The 21,228-nt window shown below is 34.2% G+C and overlaps 1 protein-coding gene across 1 annotated transcript in view; it reads left to right on the forward strand.

The window, feature by feature from the left end:
• MED23 (mediator complex subunit 23) overlaps window positions 1-21,228 on the forward strand; it is a 55,607-nt gene that overhangs the window by 2,282 nt on the left and 32,097 nt on the right. Inside the window, exons 3-8 of the mRNA XM_069819006.1 lie at window positions 6,995-7,127; window positions 9,408-9,590; window positions 12,344-12,631; window positions 13,579-13,779; window positions 13,965-14,051; window positions 18,234-18,436. Of these exons, the coding sequence (XP_069675107.1) occupies window positions 6,995-7,127; window positions 9,408-9,590; window positions 12,344-12,631; window positions 13,579-13,779; window positions 13,965-14,051; window positions 18,234-18,436 (1,095 nt within the window). The remainder of the gene's footprint in view (window positions 1-6,994; window positions 7,128-9,407; window positions 9,591-12,343; window positions 12,632-13,578; window positions 13,780-13,964; window positions 14,052-18,233; window positions 18,437-21,228) is intronic.

Consider the following 21,228-nt stretch of genomic DNA (forward strand, 5'->3'; position numbering starts at 1 on the left):
AAAAATTAATTTTCTCATTTTACAGACAGTTACAAACGTTGTAGTTTATCAACAGTAATCTCACTAGAGGTTCTGATTTATCTAAAGAAAATCAAAACTCGAGTGGGATTTAATTGACTAAGCTTATTACATGATTAGAAGAAAGTATATAAAGATTAGAAGTAACAAAGTACTCCAATACAATTAAATATTAATTGGCTTACGAAAATACAACTCTCTTCAAATGTTTATTGTACCATCTCAACATTACGCTAGATGGCAGTAGTGTTTTATGATTATGTTTTCTTGTTATCAGTTGTGCCAACTATGGAATCTTCATTGAACTCTGTGGACGGTTACTAGTCAAGAAGGCTTTGTTGATTCAGTTTCATTTTTATTAAAATATTTGCATTCCACTTCAATCATCCGGATCCCAGTATTAATCAACATCACTTGACAGATGATCTATACTAATAATAAATCTGTAGCCAAAATTTTTCTGGTAATTTTCGATTTTCCAAAAATAATTGGTCCTAACATATATAATTAACCGCCCTGAAACCGAAAATCGCTTTTTTGAAATTTTTGTTTGTTTGTATGTCTGTCTGTCTGTCTGTCTGTCTGTCTGTCTGTTACCTTTTCACGCGATAATGGCTGAACCGATTTCGATGAAAATTGGAATATAAATTAAGTTCGTTGTAACTTCGATTTTAGGCTATATGGCATTCAAAATACATTATTTAAAAGGGGGGTTATAAGGGGGTCTGAATTAAATAAATCGAAATATCTCGCTTATTATTGATTTTTGTGAAAAATGTTACATAAGAAAATTTTCTTTAAAATCATTTCCGATAAGTTTTATTCTTTGAAAAATTTTGATAGGACTGATATTTAATGAGATAAATGAGCTTCAAAATTAAAATAACTGCCATCTAAGGCGGTGTAATGAAATAAACAAATGAATTCGTCTATAAGGGGCTTTGGTCAACAACAATCGAAAGCTATGAATCATAGGCTACAGAAAATGTTTCTGTGTTTGTATGAAGTAATATTCTAAGCTAAATTAACCGATTTGTGTAATTAATTATTATTTCACCATTGGAAAGTGTAGTTTCTCTGTATGGACATAATGCTATAATGTTATTACAGTAACTTCGGAGTGAATTGAGGACAGGTAAGATTAAAATAGCTTCTTATGCACAAACAACTTGATAGGCTATTCTGTGTATTCGTTTCCTGTATTTCTTAAAATGATGTTTATCTCAGAGAATTAACGAACCACAAGAGTGTATTGATTTAGTATGCAGTAATAGTATGTTAGCTTAGCATTCCATTATTTTATAATCCAAATTTTAACTATGCTCAATTGAATCGTGTTAAAATACATAAAATACATATGCATTAAATGCAATGCAAAAAAACTGGGTAATGAGCGAAGCAGATTATGTTGCACTGTTGTAAAATAAAATTTGTTCCTCCTGAGATTCAAGAGCCCATAACAAATTAAAAACTTACTTATCGGTGTACATCCGTTATCAACACATTTTTATATAATATAATATAATATAATATAATATAATATAATATAATATAATATAATATAATATAATAATAAATATAAATATAAATATAAATATAATATAATATAATATAATATATAATATAATATAATATAATATAATATAATATAATATAATATATTTAAGTTATTTGAAGGGTTCAGAACCATAGTGGCCCAAGCGCCATTTACTGAATACGTAGAAAACAAGGGTTAAAATTAAGTTATTATTATAATTCAGTGGAGACATATAGCAAGTAAAATAAAGTATACACATTAAATCTAAATGATATGTCAGTCTTCATTAAAGTATGGATGCATGTAATAAAAATTAAGAAACATGTTAAAGGAATTGTCATTGCACCAAATGAGTGGTCACTGGACCAAAATGATCGCATTTTAATTATTTAAATACAATTTAAATTAAGTAACATATTAAACTATTTATTCTTCTATCAAACACGAATCTTCCCTGGATCAAATGTCCTATTTTAATTACGTAATTACTTTATATTTATTTCTAACGGGTGCAGCAGAGCACACGGGTACGGCTAGTATTCAATAAATCTTAGTATTAAACAATCTCTGATACATGACTATCCATAATATCATATAGCAGAAGCTATAACAAACATAACCTAAATAATATAAACAGGTGTTAGAAAAGTTTTAATTAGGGATGATTAAATAAACAAGAAACGTTTTAATTAATGATGATGAAATAAAAAATAAACATGAATAATTTTAAAAGAAACAATTATTGAAAGTACAATTTTCAAATTCGAATGTTTTAGTGGTTGGTGGTTCAGTTGATGTTATATTGGACGTGTGCGTAAAAGAAGTGAACTCATTGATATACATGGTGTATCCCTCAACTTATTCAGAATTTCCGAATGATGCTCTTCATATATGACCAGTGATCTTTATTAATTCTTGTTCTTGAATGCCAATGAGAGTCATACTTGAAAGTGCTGTGCATTGACTGGAGTGGTTTGTAATTTTCTGGCTTTTGATGTCCAGACCAATGCAGTTTGAAAACAAAGAAACATATGCTAGGGTAGTGATAAAAATAAACAAATGCTAGGGACGCGATAAAATTAAACAAATGCTAGGGACACAATAAAATTGTGCGATAAGCAGCCATGATTGGTTGAAAGACGTCCTTTTGTACCGTTTTATTGGTCAAAAGTAGTGTGATGTAGTAAAAGTGTAATAGTCATCAAAATACAAACACATCATTGTTTCAAGATTGTCAGAGTGGAGGCAGAACATCTCCATAAGCAGAAAATGTCCTCTCATTTCCTACGTTAGTGATAGGAAACCATAAAGTTGCAAGACACTTCACTGCAAACAATTCATAGTCTTCAAGTAAACCCTTCAAAACTTATCACACAGCTATACCTGAAAGCCAGATTTGCATAATATACGTCACTGTTCGTCACAATTCAAGTCACACAAGGTTTGTGTGCACTCAGTGTTGGGTCCTGGCATCTTGTCAGCTCACTTGAGATATGTGGATATAAAGGAAAAAATTGAGCTGCTGTCAGTTACAGTTCCTGGGTATCTCAGTCAGTAGAGCTTGGCACACTCCACTAAAGGTCCTAGGTTCGATACTCGGCCCAGAACAATTTTTCCCTTGAAATTATTCAAGTCAGCTTCACAGGAGCTATACTTGAAATCCAGATTTGCAGAATAAAGAATTGTTTGTGCTTCAGTGGCGCCATCTGTCTTTTGGAAGTTGAACCTAATTAAAAATTAAAAGAGTATAAATTTCGCAGTAATTGTGTTGCGTATTTCGCGATTTATTAGGAAAGCGTCTATTTCGCGATTATGCTCAATTTCGCAATATTTCGCGGATTCAAAACTTGGTGTTATTGTATATTTAGATACATTGAAGGAAACATTAAATAAAAAATTTCGTGGATATCGTTAATACCAAAAAATAGGGGCTCTAGTCTTGACAGATTTTGGGTCTCTCTTACACGAAACCATTTATTTGTACTTGCCATGTACAGAATGGTGAAGTAGATATCTGAAATGTACATATGAGAATATTGTATTTGTAACTGTATGCAATATGTACAGATTAAATGATAATTGTTGCCAGGTTTCTAAAGCTCCCGCAGGGAAAGAAGCAACTTTTGACTATTATGAGCAATTATATAAATTCAGGTAGGCCTAATGGTTAATGATCCATTACATTATATTGTAACATTCAGTTAATAAATGAACAAATCACGAACCCCCAGAACCCTTCCATCAGTTGTCACGAAAAAACTTATTATCTGTTACTTCTGCCTGTCAAGAGAAAATTCCCCTCCCTTCTCTTCCATTTGTCTCATAAACCCTCATGTAAAACCACGATGATCTAGTCAATTGAGATCTGACCTACAGATAACATCTCCTTTCGACAAACTATAAGTAACCTCTAGGCTATAGTTGTTGTTGTTGTTGTTGTTGTTGTGTTGTTGTTATCTAATGCTGGGCTTTGGCAACGAAGCCGTTAGTGTTCTTGCTCTCCAATATTTTTCTGTGGTGGATCCATCAGGTAGAACTTCACAGGTTATGAGATGATCTTCAGTCATTTCTTCTTCTTTGTTGCATAGAGGGCAATTTGGATTTGTGTAAATTCCTATTTTATTCAAGTGTTTGGCCAAATAATCGTGTTCTGTAAGCAGTCTGAATTTTGCTACTGCAGATTTACGTGGGATTTCTGGAATAATTTCTGGTTTCTTTATTAAAATGCTCCATTTTTTAACCTAAGGCTATAGTTGTTCAACAGTTTAATTACAATATCTAAAGTCACAAAATCACCTAATTTTGTCGTCATTATTTCAGATGCCTCTTAGCTAGAAACATCAAGGTTAGCCTAATGGGTACAATGGAAATATCTCTGAATACAATTCTGATTGACATAAACCGACCAATTTGAACTGCATTTATACCAACATGCAATAACTATGTTACGAGGTGTTTTTAACGTTTGTTTTCAACTCTTGTTTTTAATGTCTTGCTTCAACCATGTGTAGCATACTTCAATGGATTTTGTGTTCATATATTTGTTCTTAATAACTTGAAGAAACGTAATAGGGTCGAAAACGTTTGTTAAATAAAATATTTACAACATAATGTAACGGTTTTTAACCCACCACCTATTTAGTAGTATTAGTAGTAGTATTTATTTATTTAACCTGGTAGAGATAAGGCCGTCAGGCCTTCTCTGCCCCTCTACCAGGAGATTCCAACTACAATATCAACAATAAAATTACAATTAGTATTAAATTTACAATTACAATTACAAATTATATTACAGTTAGTATTAAATTTACAATTACAATAAAATCAAAGTACGAAAAGATTACCTGAATAATTAAAGCTAGATAATTTATCATAGAGAAACAAAGAATATTTTATATTTACTGAATCACAAATTAAATCTAGAATAACAAAATTGTATAGTGATGAAATTACTGAATATTGAAATATTTTGTGACAGATTAAAGAAAATATATACAAGTAATCAATTACTGACCAAGTGCCTAGTAAGTTTTCGTTTGAATTCAGTTTTATTTCGACAGTCCCTTATGCTAGCAGGTAGCGAATTCCAGAGTCTTGGCAGGGCTATTGTGAAAGAAGATGAGTATGAGGAGGTGCGATGGGATGGTATTGTTAGTATTGTTTCATGACGAGAGCGTGTGTTCAGATTATGGTGGGAAGAAAGGTAAGTGAAGCGAGACGACAGGTACGAAGGAATAGAAGAGTTCAAGATTTCGAAGAGAAAGAGAAGTGAATGTAAATTTCTTTTCTTATCTAGTTTAAGCCAACCTATTGCTTCCAGGGATGGGGTAATATGATCATATTTACGAACATTGCTTACAAAACGTACACACAAATTATGAGCACGTTGAAGTTTCATTTTGTTGTCGCTGGAGAGGTCAGTCAGTAAAATGTCCGCATAGTCGAAATAGGGAAATGCAAGTGTCTGCACAAGGGACTTTTTTAAGCAAGAGGGGAGATGAACATTTATCCTTTTTAGCACATGGATAATAGAATATACTTTTCTGCAGGTTTCTGTGATTTGCATGTCCCAGTTGAGATTATTATCCATGTGAATATTTAATAAGTTATTAGAAGGAACCATCCCTGAAATTAATCATTCATAATATCTATTTGACTTATCTGGAAACATGACTATGGAACTTTCGACTAGTATAATCTATAACACATATTTTTTAATTCCCATCCACTCCCTGAATCCCTCAGCCAATGGAAACTGGATATGTCACTTGACTTTCTGGCACCACACACCAAGTGGATACGATGTTGTCACATATATATATTCCTAACTTTACTTCCATGCTTATCTGCCTGCATGTCCGCCATCAGAGAAAGGGAAGGGGAATGCTGTTTAGTTGCAACATCACGCTTTGGCTTTGTACATTTCACGTGATGTACTAGAAATGTCAGAAATTGCATCTTTTTCTGCATCCACTTTAAGGTACAGTAACCAGGAATTATGAATCTACCTAAAAAAACAACTACTCACATTCTGGTTTGTAGATCATTAACTTTTAAAATGTGATTATTCAAATTTTTAAGGCGTACACAGCTAGCTTTAGTTGAGCTAGCGTGTAATTTTCATTGGCTTGGTGCAAATATATCCTGTTTAAAGAAATATGTAACTTAAAAAAATTCAGAGCCAAAAAGCTAAAACACGATATACCATTCACTCACTACATTCCAAATTTTTTTACATATTTCACATGCTATTTTTTGATCAGGGAAGAAGAAATAACTTTATATTCATAGTAGGAAGTAAAAAATAATTTTTCCATTATTTTCTAATCATTTTATACTGAATTTTGTTCACACAAGTTATGTCTACAATTCGTTTACTTGTCTCAAATCACTACCAGTATTTTATGTAACTTCTATAGACGTAACAATTCTAGATCTCTCTACTATTTTTACACTATACTTTTTAGAGCACTTTTGCATAAAATGGAATCACCACTCTAGCTGCAAACAGTCAGCGAACTTCACTAATAGCTGTGATTTAACTTATCAATGATCACTTCAAAGATTGTGAATCCCCGAAGTCAAGGCCTTGTTGCATAACCAGCAACATTATGAAGCACTTGGGGACGTGACTGGATGCTTGAGGTTGTGTGAATGTTAGTGATCCAGGAGAAATGTACTGGTACATGACCGAATAAAAATGATGATTAGTAGAATTTTCCTACAATAGTCGAATTTAATGATAATATTGAATATTGAGCAACTGTTAGTAATCAGTAAAAAAACAATGATAATCGAAGCTCCACTGTACTTAAAAATATTTTTGATTAATTTCCCTGTAAGTTATTTTATTTTCTAACTTTAATGCTCCTCCAATAATTAATTAGTTTTTACATAAAATTAATTGTCTGTAATGTTATTGTATTATGTGTGTTTCAGAATGGTGTGTGAATGCATATTGTCGTGTGAAAAACTGCAGTATCAGCAGGGAGATTTCTGGGTAGAATGTTTTCGTCTAATTAGGAAGATAATTGGTGGTGTTGACTACAAAGGAGTTCGTGAAATAATGAAGGTATTTAACAGTGCTCTTCATTGTAAGACTGCAGAACTCTGTTGTGAATTTTCACATATAGTGTATGTTTTAAAATTGGACAACTGGATATTACTAATTTGTAATTGGAATGATACAGAAATAAGTATTGATAGAGCTAGTAATTTCAGATATCTGAACATCAGGAACCCTAGCTAGTAAAAGAGAGGGAGAGGGAGAGTGTGAGGGCTTGGGCTTGGGCTTATTCAGTTTTGCAGCACATGCTGTAATTCGTCATTTGTAATTGCAGAAATTTTATTGTGAATGTTATTTTCCAGTTCCTTCAGAATGTGGGAATTGTTTAATATTCTTCACCTGTTAAATTTCCCTTGCAGTCGGATGTCAAAAGTGATTCTGTTTCTCATACTTCATTAACTAGTTTCTTTATTGTTGGAAATTGTCTTATAAATTTTGTCCTATATTTTTAATGTATTCTTTTTATACTGATCTGCCAACCTATGAAAGTATTTTATGTAATGTGAAGAACTAAGTCTATATCTCTAACTAGGATTGCAAACTTTTTTGAATAAAATAAGGAGACTAAGGAAACGACAAAGTTTCACATATATATTTGAATGTATATATTTGTCTTTAAGTAATATACCTTTCGGTGAGGCGGCACTTCACATTATTAGTGTACAGTGTCATCTCACCGTTTTACACGCCTCTCATACAAGTCAATTGGGACATTACTTATTTTTAATTTATTATTGCAATTCTTCCACTATCTTTTCTTGTCTTTCATCAATTCTTCCTCTACTTTACTCCTAACTCATCATTATACCAAAAATACTGTAACCCCCCTCACTCTACATCTCTAATTATTTGCACTTTTCACTACTCCCTTTTCCACATTGTTACTTTTTAGGTCTTAGTTTTCTTTTCTCACGATTTATTTCCCCTCCACACCATTTCCTTAAGTCATACTGTTTTTTTCATCTTGTTTTCCCCTCTTCCTTCATCACTGCTTCCTGAACTATCTCCTACTTGCGTTACTCTACTTCTAGTCAGCCTCGATTTAGATCTTAGTTCCTTCACCCGCTTTGGAATTGCTCCCATCTGTTGTCCACTATTTCCATTCACTTGCATTGAGGTCTTGTTCTGCTGAGCTTGCTGAACTTGCTGAATACCGGTTCGTGTCGCTCCTATTTCTTCTTCAGTTGACGTCACTGCCTGCTTTCTTGAAAAAATTCGCTGACTTTGATACGTTTGCATTTGACTCGCGTACACTCACCACACTTGTGTCACTAACCTCGCCTTTAGATACAATATTCTTGATTTTTGTTTCACATAGAAATTGGTAAATTATACTGTTAATTTACTAAGAAACAACTTTATTCTACACTTCGGTAGCTGGGCTTAAATTAATAGTATTTCGAGATTCTCGCATAATAATTGAAGTCAATGCAGTTTGCAGCTCTGATTTGATTAAATGTGTCGTGCTACTGTTTAGAACGTCTGTCCATTTATTATTCATGAGATAAAACATCCTCTTTGTATGAGCATTACTATTTGGTATGCTTAGAACAAAACTAGCCTGTTTTTCCTAATTTATAACATTGATATTGTTTGATCTTAAACAGGGGGGCACTGATACCCATTTCTGGCAAGCATTACCTTCTAAAAAGACTGCACATTTTAATACATCTCTTGAACAATAAAATTCATCATATAAACAATCATCATTCACGGCAAAATCAAATGTTTAGAGTAATGATTTTTACATTATGCAGAAATAAGGGAGGAAAATGTTCGAAGAAAAGAAAAATATGAGAGCCGGGAGACTTAAAGCTTAGAGGAAAATACAGAAAATATGGGACAGTTGGTAACCCTGTCACTAACCATACTGATGACGTCATATAGTGATTTTTAGCATGTATGGGCTGAAAGGCACAATATTAATTTGACAAATTTTCATCCCAACTTGAAACAGTACTTGTGCATGTGTTGGTCATCATTTCTACTGCATCTTGCCATAGTGATATTTGCTACTAACTCGGTCTTATATTGGCCAGTTATTGCTGACAGCCAGATTCCCTCGAGCAGAGACTGCTAGTCAACAGTCGTAAATCAAGAAGTCAGATAAAGATGTCCATTTTTGGCAGTGCTTTTAAGTATCTACATGTATGGCAAGCTTTCGCCATGAAAAAAGATTTCTTTCTGTCTTTATTGTAACTAAATACAATTCCTAATTTGTTGATAAATAGGGTACTGCCTATGTGAATATGGGTTTTAATGTAATTTATGTTTGTTTTCCCACAGGGATGTCGAGAAAAAGCTCAAACCATTCCATGCAGACTGAATGCTTCGTTGCTTCCTCAGCTTAAAGCACTGGAGAACGTCATTGAATATATATTTGACAGGAATGCTTGCCTGTTGCCTGGATATTTCATAGTCACAGAAATTCAGAAAGCTTATCCTGAGAATAGAAATTGGCCACATTGGGTATGTTTCGTAAATTTTGTACTATTATAACCTTCTAAGTACACTTTTTTTTGTATCTTGTTGACAGAGAGTGTGTACCGAAAAGATTCAGATTGTGGCCACTATACCTAAACCAGTTGTAGTAGTGCAATGCATTATAGATGGTAGTACTAGCATGTGCTGTGAGTCATTGTGCCAAGTGGTCAGAGCTAGGTGGACATGTGAGTAGAGATGTTCATTTGTTTTTCATGGTTAGAGTGACCCAGATGTCCTCTTTTGTCCGGGTATGTCCTCCTTTTTAGGCCTTTGTCCGGGATCCGGGTGGATTTTTAAAAAATCAAGAAATGTCCTCCTTTTCGTAACTTGCATGTCTGATATTTTGAAATTATCTGATTTGACGTCTTTTTCAAGTAATTTTCCTATAGATGGCAGCAGCATGGAGAGAATATACTCTTTGCCAACGATCGTAACTCTCTTTGCATACAAAGTAATATTAAATTCACATTTTGTGCGGTCTTTTTAAGTATTTTGATAATAATTATAGTTCCCTTGGCTTGACTTGCATATGTAGCAAACTGTAAAAGTATTATTATTATGTTTTATCATAATTATTTTTGTAATATTAAAATATTTTTTAAGTATGATATACACCTAAATTTGTACTGTAAATATTTTGTAAGAAAATAGATATTGACGTAATTTATAGTATAATATAGGCTTGGTCCTAAATTAAGTACCTACATATTTTCTATCTCCTTTTTTCGAACAATGTCCTTCTTTTTGAAGCTTTGTGTCCCCTTTTCTATCTATGTGAATCTGGTCTCCCTATTCATGGTACATATGTTGTTTGGAAATTTTTAAGATGGAACAGCAAATTTGCATAACATTTTGTGCCAATCTTGGAAACAGCACAACAGAGATCCTAGCAAAGCTTCAAGAAGTGTTTGGTGAGTAAGCTCTTTGTTGGACAATGGCATTCAATTGTATGCAAAGTTCAAAGCCGGATGAATATAGGTTTACAGTGACAACCACATAGGAAAGCCAGTGACCAGCCATTTTCTCAAAATATCGCAAAAATTCACCTGTTCACCTGTGAATTTCTACTCTCAATTCTAATTTATACTGTGAAGTTTACGGTAACTGCGTGAAGATGTGAGAAGGTGTCGTCCTCAATCTTTGGTGAGACAAGAACTGGCAGCTTCATCAAGACAGAGTGCTTAATGCCCAGAAGTTTTTGGCCAGGAACAAATGGCTGTTACCCTCCATTCTACTTACTCGCTAGATTTGGACTCTGTGACTTCTTTCTATTCCCAGAAATGAAGGCAAGCTGAAAGGACGTCATTTTGATACCATCGGCAACATCCAGAAGGAATCATAGTCAGCGGAGTATTACGGTAATGGAGGGAGATCTGGAATCATTGTATTCATACGTGAGGGAACTGCTACTACTACATTAAGAGTCGTGGTGGGGATTTTTAATATTTTCGATGCCTTTGTTTCACTAAACTCTCATTTTACAAACCTATGGATCAACAATTGGCTCTCTTCTGACAAAGGAAAAATTTTAGTCCATACAAAAGAAACTAAATTACCTGGAAATGTACAAAAACTTGTGGTAACTGCATGAAGAATATTTTTAACAAGAGCCAAAACAGGTCACATTGTCACACAATTGTACCTACACTGATATCACCTTTCTGATACTCTTATTTGTCTATGGTGTAATAATCATGATGAAGATCTGAAACACATTCTTCTATACTGTCCATCCATAAACCACAAAAGTTAATTAAAATCATCAGTACTAGTTGCAGAAGACATAGCTCTGCAGTATATATTGACTACACCCCAAATCTGGCTACTAGCAACAGGCATCTATAATAATAATAATCCGTGGCGCCACAGCCCACGAAGGGCCAAGACCGACTAGCTGGCTACTGGCCTCACGGCCACATGCCGAAGCAGAGGTGGACGATCATCCAACCAGAATGGAGGTATCGTGTGGTTAGCACGATGAATTCCCCCAGCCATTATAGCTGGTTTGCGTAACCGGATTTCACTACCTATCATAGCTTCCCAAGTGCATCATGATGCTGGGTGGGCACCGGTCCCATACACTGGCCGAAATTTCATGAGAAAATTTCTTCTCCCATGAGGACTCGAACCAGCGCGCATTCTGTAATGCAAGTCCGAGGCAGGATGCCTTAGACCACGATGCCATGGTGCGAGACCATCTATAATGAACACTGGTCAAAATACCATTTATTTCTCATGAAAAACAGAAACTGTAAAGACTACAGTGGACCTTATGTTATCAGCAAACAGCTGGATACACTGAAAAGATTGATTAATTGATTTGCTTATTTATTTAATTTAATTTAATTTTATTTTATTTTGATTGAGTGATTGATATTTTCGATGCCACCTTCATATGGTACATGCATTCAGTATTAATCTGTAAATACCTTAATTGAAACAAAAATTGGTATATTGTTTATGAAACTACTTTTTTTTTTGGAAATAAAGCATTGGATTTAAATAATAGTTCAGAATTGATATTTGATTATGATAAATATTGTTTATAAAACAATTCATTTTTACAAGTTGATTTCAAAGTTTATTTTAGCATGGTATATTTTTGTGTTTATTTCACTATGTAAAAATTGAAGAATTCTTGAACATTGTTCTAATTTATATTTGGTGAAAATATATTCATAATGTTGTAATGTTGTATACATCAGATGAAGATATTAAGTGTGCTTGTACCTGTGCAGAAATTGGCTGAACTTTTGTCAAGCTTTGTGGAAAGCTTCCGAGCTACAGCGCAGATGGTGTCCATTATTGGACACTCTCGTATGTTGCCTGTGGTAGAACATTCGGGGTATGCAGATCACCTCATTAACCCCTGGAAATTGGATCCGTCAAGTCTTAAATTTACACTCAAAGGAAGTCTTCCATATGACCGTGAATTGCTTGAGCCACAGACTGGTCTGCTGAGATATGTTCTGGAGCAGCCATATTCAAGAGATATGGTGTGTTCTATGCTGGGGTTACAAAAACAGGTTCGTACAAATTTTTAAAAACTATTTTGTTATATGCTTCAGTTCTTATATAATCATGTGATGTGTCACCAAGGCCCCTTTTCATTCACCCCCAAACTAAATTCAGCTTGTTTTGCTATTAGAGCTATGCAAAAGATAGTAAATATCAATACCTTAAAAACAATATACTTTGCATACTTCCACTCGGTAATGAGTTTTGGAATAATATTCTGGGGAAATTCCACAGATAGTAACAGTATATTTCTATTACAAAAAAGAGTAATTAGAATAATAGTAGGTGCCAAATCTAGGGAATCTTGTAGGACTATTTTCAAAAAACTACAAATAATACCCATGGCTTGTCAGTATATCTTTTCATTAATAGTCTTCCTCTAATGTAATCGTGAAAACTTTGTAACTAATTCAACAATTCATAGCATAAATACACGTCAAAAAATGACTTTCATACTCCATCGGCAAGTCTATCGTGCTATCAAAAAGGAGTGCGTTACATGGCAGTAAAAATTTTTAATAGCCTCCCTATCGATATAAAAAATGAAACTCAAAACATAAGATTATTTAGGGCCAAATTAAAGAAGTATCTAATTTTTCATGCCTTCTATCCTGTAGGTGAATTCATGACATTCAATAACACTTCATGAAATTGATATTAAAACTATGTGTTGTACTAGTAGACTATATTGTAAATCTCGTCTGTATATATTTCATCTAGACTGTGACTATAAATTAAGACTTTATAATAGTATTAAGTTTTTGACTTGTTCCATATTCTAGCTGTAAGGCAATGTATGAATACCATGGAATGTTAATAAATACAATACAATTCAAATCCATAACATGAACTCTGTCCTTAGAATGGAAAAACAATCTTTCACATAGAAGTCTGAGAATGTAATGCAATCCTGTCTTATTAATAGAGTTAAATTTTTATCATTTGTTGCATGTAGCACAAGCAGCGCTGTGTGGCTTTGGAGGAACAGTTGGTAGAGTTGGTAATCCTGGCCATGGAACGTTCAGAGACAGAGGCTGATACAGACGACATTTCAAACAGTCATTGGCTGTGGCTTCATCTCTCAAGTCAGCTTATTTATTTCGTCCTCTTCCAGTTTGCGTCTTTTCCCAATATAGTAATGGCACTCCATGATAAGGTAAATATAATTTGTGACATATACAGGATGATTCACGAGGATTTACAAATAGAGAATGAACTATTCAGAAGTATCATTTCTTTAATTGGCTAGCATTCTGGAGCTAAAAATGTGTTTGTCAGTTGCTTCGTACAGATTTTGTTTTTCAATAATAATAAAAAACACATTTATTTAAATTTTTACAGTTAGCTGGACGTGATTTGAGGAGAGGAAGGGATCATTTAATGTGGGTGCTGTTACAATTCATTTCTGGAAGCATCCAGAGGAATCCAGTAAGTTAATTATAATTAATTTTAAAAATTAAAGCAGTGTTAATAACTTAAGAATCAAATTGCATACATTTTTTTGCTCTATTGCATTTCAAATCCATACTTTAATTGAATTGATTATTTCGAAAATGTAACATGTGACATTTTCGTGCATGTTACTTTTTTCAACCTGGGCAGCTGGGTAGCTCAGTTGGTTGAGCAGCTGGCTATGGACTGGAAGGTTCGGGGTTCGATCCCAGGTGGTGACAGGATTTTTTCTCATTGCCAAACTTTCAGAACGGCCCCAAGGTTCACTCAGCCTTCTATAAAAATTGAGTACCGGGTCTTTCCCGGGGGTAAAAGGCGGTCAGAGCGTGGTGCTGACCACACCACCTCATTCTAGTGCCGAGGTCATGGAAAGCATGGGGCTCTACCTCCATGCCCCCCAAGTGCCTTCATGGCATGTTACGGGGATACCTTTACCTTTTTTTACTTTTTTCAACCAGAGTGCTCTTTACTCTTTCCTATAATAATTTATTGTTAAAAAATCATAAAATAAGTCACATATTTCTTCTATAGAAATGAATAAGAAACGAATTTTAGTTTGATCAATGTAATAAATGCTACTGAAGTAGTTTGCGCAGAACAGTACATGTTTGGAAATAACCAATTCAATTAGAAAGCGAATTTTTAACGGACAAATAACATTTTAGCTGTAAACTGATAAGCGGGAGAAGGAGAAATGGACCGAAATTGAGGAAGGAAAAGAGAACACAAGCACGTGTTTATGAGTGTGGGCGTGGGTGCATTTGTGCCCTTGTATGTGGTGTGACTGAAAGGTTTTTAGGATGGAGCCACTATTACTTAATTGATAGGAAAAAAGTTTGTTTTGTCTTGAAAGATCCTTCGTTTCAGTTGGTCAAATTATAATCACTGCTAAAGTTGTCTACATTGCATGGTTTCCATGCATAAGGGCACACACTCTGTGATTGTGTGAAATGTCGTGATTTCTACCTCCATTTATAAGTGTTGTGTCTTTGTCAGCAATTATTATGAAGTTTAGGATGAGGTGAAGAGGGTCTTAAGAAGTCAGAGTGAGAGAAGATTAGCAGTAGGAGAAAAAATAAGAAAAAGAGCTTGGGAATGATAATGATAACAGTGAGGATGAAGAAGAAAAGAAAAAGAAGATGTCGAGGAAAAACGTTCAGAAATTGTATGTGATCTGTATTCATGTGTGATTAATTTTGTACTCTCATTACATGAAATGCAGGAAAGTATTGTTCTACTGTAAAAATCGATTCGAATATTTCAAGAAAATACATTTTTTTCTGCATGGCTAATATCAACAGTGTTTTGGCTTGCTGTCTGTCGTAATATGCATATAAATCAAATTATGGTTTATTTAACGGCGCTTGGAATTGCAGAGTATATCAGCATTGCTGATGTGCCCGAATTTTGTCCTGCAGGAGTTCTTTTACATGCCAGTAAATCGACTGATATAAGCCTGTCGCATTTAAACGCTTAAATGCCATCGACCTGGGCTGGGATCGAACCTCGAGCACAGAAGGCCAGTGCTATACCAACTACGCTGCCGAGGCTGACAGTATGCATATATGTACAGTCTTTTCTCTTGTAACAATCTCTTCTTATTCCGTATTTGCAACCCAATTCATCTGAGAATGTTACACATAAACCAAAATAATATTGTGACGGCCACGTGAGGTTCGATCTCACGACCGACGGAGGAAGGGTTAAGTCGGCCGTAATCCGGCGCAAGTGCGCGCGCATCTGCTTCCTGTGGCATGTGCTGTGGTGTAGAAAGGAGGGGGGGGGGAGGGGAGAGAGCGACCGCGGCAGAGCGGAGAGATATCCGGATGATTCGAGAATGGACACGCGCGGAAATCTCGAGATCGCGAACTCTCCAGAAACTATGGTTTGCTTATAAAAGAGAAGACGCAAGTGAAAGTCAGTCAGTCAGTAAGCCTGTGTTGTTACAGACAGATTTGGACAGTAAGCGAGTTAGTCTTGTGTAGCAGTGAAGCCAGCTTCGAGATCAGAGCGCGACTTGAGTTGTGTCCGTAACTGTGGAGCCTGAAGCCCGGAGTTCGAGTGCAGTGGACCGCAGTTGGGGGACCTGAGTTCGAAGTTCAGCGGATCGTCTCTGAAGGTCTGGGGTTCGAGATTCTGTGAACGCAAGTGACTGAGCTAGAAGAACTAGCCAAGACAAACGAGCTGTGAACTGAGAACTGACAGTTCTGTGTTATAAATAGTGCTTTGTGAATATTAGTTAAGATTAACAGTTCATTGTTGTTCGTAATAGTCGAAGTAAATTGTCATTGTCGTCTTTGGAGTGCACTAACGAATACTGTGTTACTGTGTGGAGAGCAAATCCCATTGTTGACGGGAGCAGAATTAAATTGTAGAAGGTGAGGAGTTATTGTTGGAATAATAAACTACATTGTTGTTCAGTATAAAATTTACAATATTTATTTAAAACAGACAGGAGAGTAGGCCTATTTGAAAAGAATAACAAAATGGCATTCAATCCAAAATTGAGTGTAACAAGTTTTTTCTGTTTATTATTATTATTATTATTATTATTATTATTATTATTATTATTATTATTATTATTATTGTTGTTGTTGTTGTTGTTGTTATTATTGACCAGCGTAGCTCAGTCGGCTTAAACGCTTGCCTCCAATTTGAAGTTGCTCTTGGGTGTGGGTTCGAGACCTGATTACCTGGTTGGGTTTTCTCCGAGGTTTTCCCCAATCATAAGGCAAATATCAGGTAATCTTTAACGAATTCTCGGCCTCGTCTCACCAAATACCAACTCACTATCACCAATCCCATCAATGCTAAATAACCTAGTAGGTGATACAACGTCGTTAAATAACCAACTAAAACGTTATTACTGTTCATAGCTTATTTCATTCTGTTCTTTAGACACACTTAAATCTTACAGCAACTCTTATTTATCTTAATAACATTACACACAATCGTAGGGATTTCCTCAAATCCTCTGTCACTCTTTTATAAGATGCAAAGTATCAAATGTAGCCTAATATTATAAACTTACGTCCCCAGAATGTTTTTTTTCCCCATTCCTTTACAGAAATTAATTATTATCTATAATTTATCAATTCAATGGAAACGTATTTTGAATAAAGTTGTATGGTTAAAAAAATATGCTTCGATTACAGAGAAATGTTGATTTTGAGTTTGAACCCCGCATGGTCTGATCAGCGAATAGGGATTATAAAGAATGGACACTTCGCGTCGGTACCTTTGATGTAGCCGGACTGATTTCAATGACCTTCAAGCCAGCTAAAGCGTGAGATTCTGCTTTCTCCCTAGAGTTGGCGCTAACATCACACCAGCTAGCAGTCGACACAGAGGAAATATAACACATAATTAATACATCTAGGTACATTATGTACTCAATTAAAATAAATTGGATCCATAAAATAATAAATCCGTCACGAACTGTAATGTCTAGACTCTAGAGTTCCTTTATAATGAGAGTTGAGACGTTGACCCTAACAACAATTAAAATATGTAATGATTTGATAGCGCTGAAAATGGAAAAACAAAACTCTTACGAGAAGTAAAACCATATACCGATATTATATTATATACAAATATTAAACGAATTCGATACTTAATTTTATAATGTATTATATTATTTTATAATATAATTTATGATATCTGAAATATAAAATATTATTATTACAACTAGTTTGTTACTGAGAAATAAGGAAAAGCTGTTAACTTGAATTTATTTGAAGCAAAGCAATAAGGATTATGCAATAAGGTAGGCGATGTTTGGATCCTGTGTCTCAACTCTATTCTCAATTATATCTTAGCGTATGCTCAATTACACTAACCTCTAGCGCTTGAAAGTGGAACTATACGTTGGCACACAGAGAAACAAAACACAGGAAAATTCGCTCAGTGTCCATTCTTTATAATCCTTATTCGCTAGTCTGATCACCTGATTGGGTTTTTTCAGAGCTTTTCTGCAATTATAAGACAAATATCACATAAACCCATTTTGAATCTCTGGGCTCATATTGTCAAATCACTCTCTCATTATCTGAAATGTCACTAATGCTCGATAAACGCACAATTGATACAATATTACTAGAATAACGATTTAAAAAACTTTTAAAAACTAATGTAATTCTGTTCTTTATTAATTTTCAGCTTAACAATTTCCTGCCAGTGCTGAAACTTTATGATTTGCTGTACCCAGAGAAGGAACCATTGGCAGTGCCAGATTTTAATAAAGCACTCTGTACACACCAGATGGCTATGACTTGCATATGGATTCACTTACTGAAGAAGGCTCAGTTAGACCATATGAACATTCATCGGCCTATACCACACACTCTGAAAGTGCATCATGAGTAAGTTCGTGAAGTACTTCTTAAAATAATGGTTTAATATTAATATTTGAGGGATCCAGTGCAAGAAACACCCACTTCAACAAAAAGACATTCTTTATTAAATTAACTAAAACATTTAAATAGCTTTAATTAAATTTACAGTATTTAACGGCATAAAAACGATTTCCTTCAAGCAGACATCTCTTTCCCAATTTTTGTGTACAGTATGTGGCAAATTATTGCTTGGCTATTGCGCATGTTTGCCTAGCATGCATGTGTTTATTTGCCGGAATATTTAAACATATTGTAGACTCAGTGCTTTGCTTAGAACTGCAATTAGTTCAGAAGAAAATGTCTTTGTTGTTGAGTGTCTTTTTTCCCTCCAGCTTCCCAACTAACACTCTATGTACATTTCTGGATTCGCCCATTGCTTATAGATCACTAGTTACATAAAAACACAGTATCCATTTTCAGTATTGTCTTTTGGCACATACTGTATGTTTTATTAGTACAAACTTAAACAAATTAAAAAATTAGTATCACTGTGATTATCATTATCATTATCGTAACAGGTATTTTCTTCTGGTTTATGCATACTTTTCTGCTTCGATTTTTTCTTAGGTACGAGTATATAATTTTCTTTTGTGTTATATTATTATGTATCCCTTTTCATCCTCTGGTTGAATGAAAGAGAAGGTCTTACAGCCTTAATTCTGCTAGAATAAGTATTATTATTGTTATTATTATTATTATTATTATTATTATTATTATTATTATTATTATTATTATTATTATTATTATTAAGCGCTGGCATGAGACCGTAACAGATCCTGTAGGGTCTAATACGTGAAGGATATGATGATGATTATTATTATTATTATTATTATTGTTATTATTATTATTATTATTGTTATTATTATTATTATTATTATTATTATTATTATTATTATCAGGGAACGGATTTATATGGACTAAAAATATATGAAATATGTAAATATATATGTAGTTATTTTTACCAAAATATGGAATTAAATATGGATTTTTACCAAAATATGGAATTAAATATGGACTTAAAATTATAAAAAAATGACTATGTACGTTAAATATTCGTACATTTTAATCAAACTAAACAAAAAATATAATGGACGTACCTTATCTTCCAATGTAGTTTCAACAAAACACAATTTTTATTGTCTGTTACCATAACAATAGGTTACAAACATTTCTTTCAAGTGCTGAAAAGTGAATCTTCTTCTATTGTCTCTGAGGATAGATTTATACTGACTAAAAGAGCGTTCGACGTCACAAGAAGTAACTGGTACATAATTCAATTTCACAATGTCTGCTGGGGATAAGTCCAAGTTAATCTTCACTGTTGATTCACCACTCATCACAGCAACAACCTTTTGTAGTTCTTCATATCCAGGGTTTTTTGAAAGTACAGTGTCCACCTTAGCTCTTACTGCATCTGCAACTTTACCTCTACCACGATTCAGTTGTTCCACAGTACTATTTATAATTTCAAAACTTTCAGATAGAGAAAGGTGCCTATTTTGGAGACTTTTGAGCGTTTTTATGATGCATGAAAATGTATGCTGAATGTGAGCTAAGTCATTCTTCACACTTATGTCACAGGTAACTGTTTTCGCAGTATCAATTGAGACTGCATCTTCAGAGTCCAATGCAAGGAGAACATTGTTAATAGAGTCTATATGTTCGGCATAATATTCAACTGCTTCTAGCCATGTACCCCATCTAGTTAAAATTGGCTTTGGTGGCAATGGAATTTCAGGGTACATTTCTTTCAACACGTTAACTCTACTGGGAGCTTTGAGAAATACTTTTTTCACTGATGAAATCAACAAATCTACTTTAGGGAAATTGTCTCTGACCACTTCTGCCACACGATGAAATGCATGCGCCACACAAGTAAAATGAGTCAATTTAGGATATACAACAGATAATGCTTGTCCAGCTTTGACCATATAAGGGGCAGCATCGCTAATAAAGAATAACACATTATCGTACATAATACCCTTTGGCCACAGGATACCCATAGCTTCGTTGAACAGTTTAACTATAGTTTTGTTATTGCACTTTTCTAGAACATCACAATGTAAAAGAATTCGTTCAGAATATTGTTCACTTAACAAACCGATAACTACATTACCAACAAGTCTACCTTCTTTGTCGGGAGTCTCATCAATGGAAACCCAAATTGAACTATCTTTAATTTCATCTCTTATCTTCTGTATTGTCTCATCGTAGATGGATGGAGCATACGTCTTCCTAAGTGTTGACTCATCCGGGATTGTATGTTGAGTATATTTTTCAAGGAATTCCCTGAAGACCTTATTCTTTAGTTTGTAGAGAGGAATATCAGCAGAGATGAGAGAACGGCACAGGTCGATGTTAAACTCAGATCTTACATTCGATGTTGTTGGTTGTGTTAAAAACAATTGTCTCTGCTTGGAATTTAGTTGTTTGTTGGCCTGATGTTTACTAGTTGTAATGTGTTGTTGCACCAGGAACTTTTGTGTAGATGATACTGCACACTGACACAAATTACAAAATAATATTTTATTGTCAGTTGATAAACCATCTTCTTTAAATTCTGAAATGTAACTTGTTAGTTTTGATTTTAAATTGACTGAATGACGTACTTTTGGCATATTTACCGTCTTTATAGTATGATTTACAAAACTGAACCTATGTGTACTCTGACTGGCATTTAACTGTTGAGCTGCACAACTGAAGTCTGTTAAAAATTTTAAATTAAATTAATACAGTTTTGTAACTTACTTTCCCATTGT

The sequence above is a fragment of the Periplaneta americana genome, chromosome 1 (assembly GCF_040183065.1).
Source record: "Periplaneta americana isolate PAMFEO1 chromosome 1, P.americana_PAMFEO1_priV1, whole genome shotgun sequence".
Taxonomy (NCBI): Eukaryota; Metazoa; Arthropoda; class Insecta; order Blattodea; family Blattidae; genus Periplaneta; species Periplaneta americana.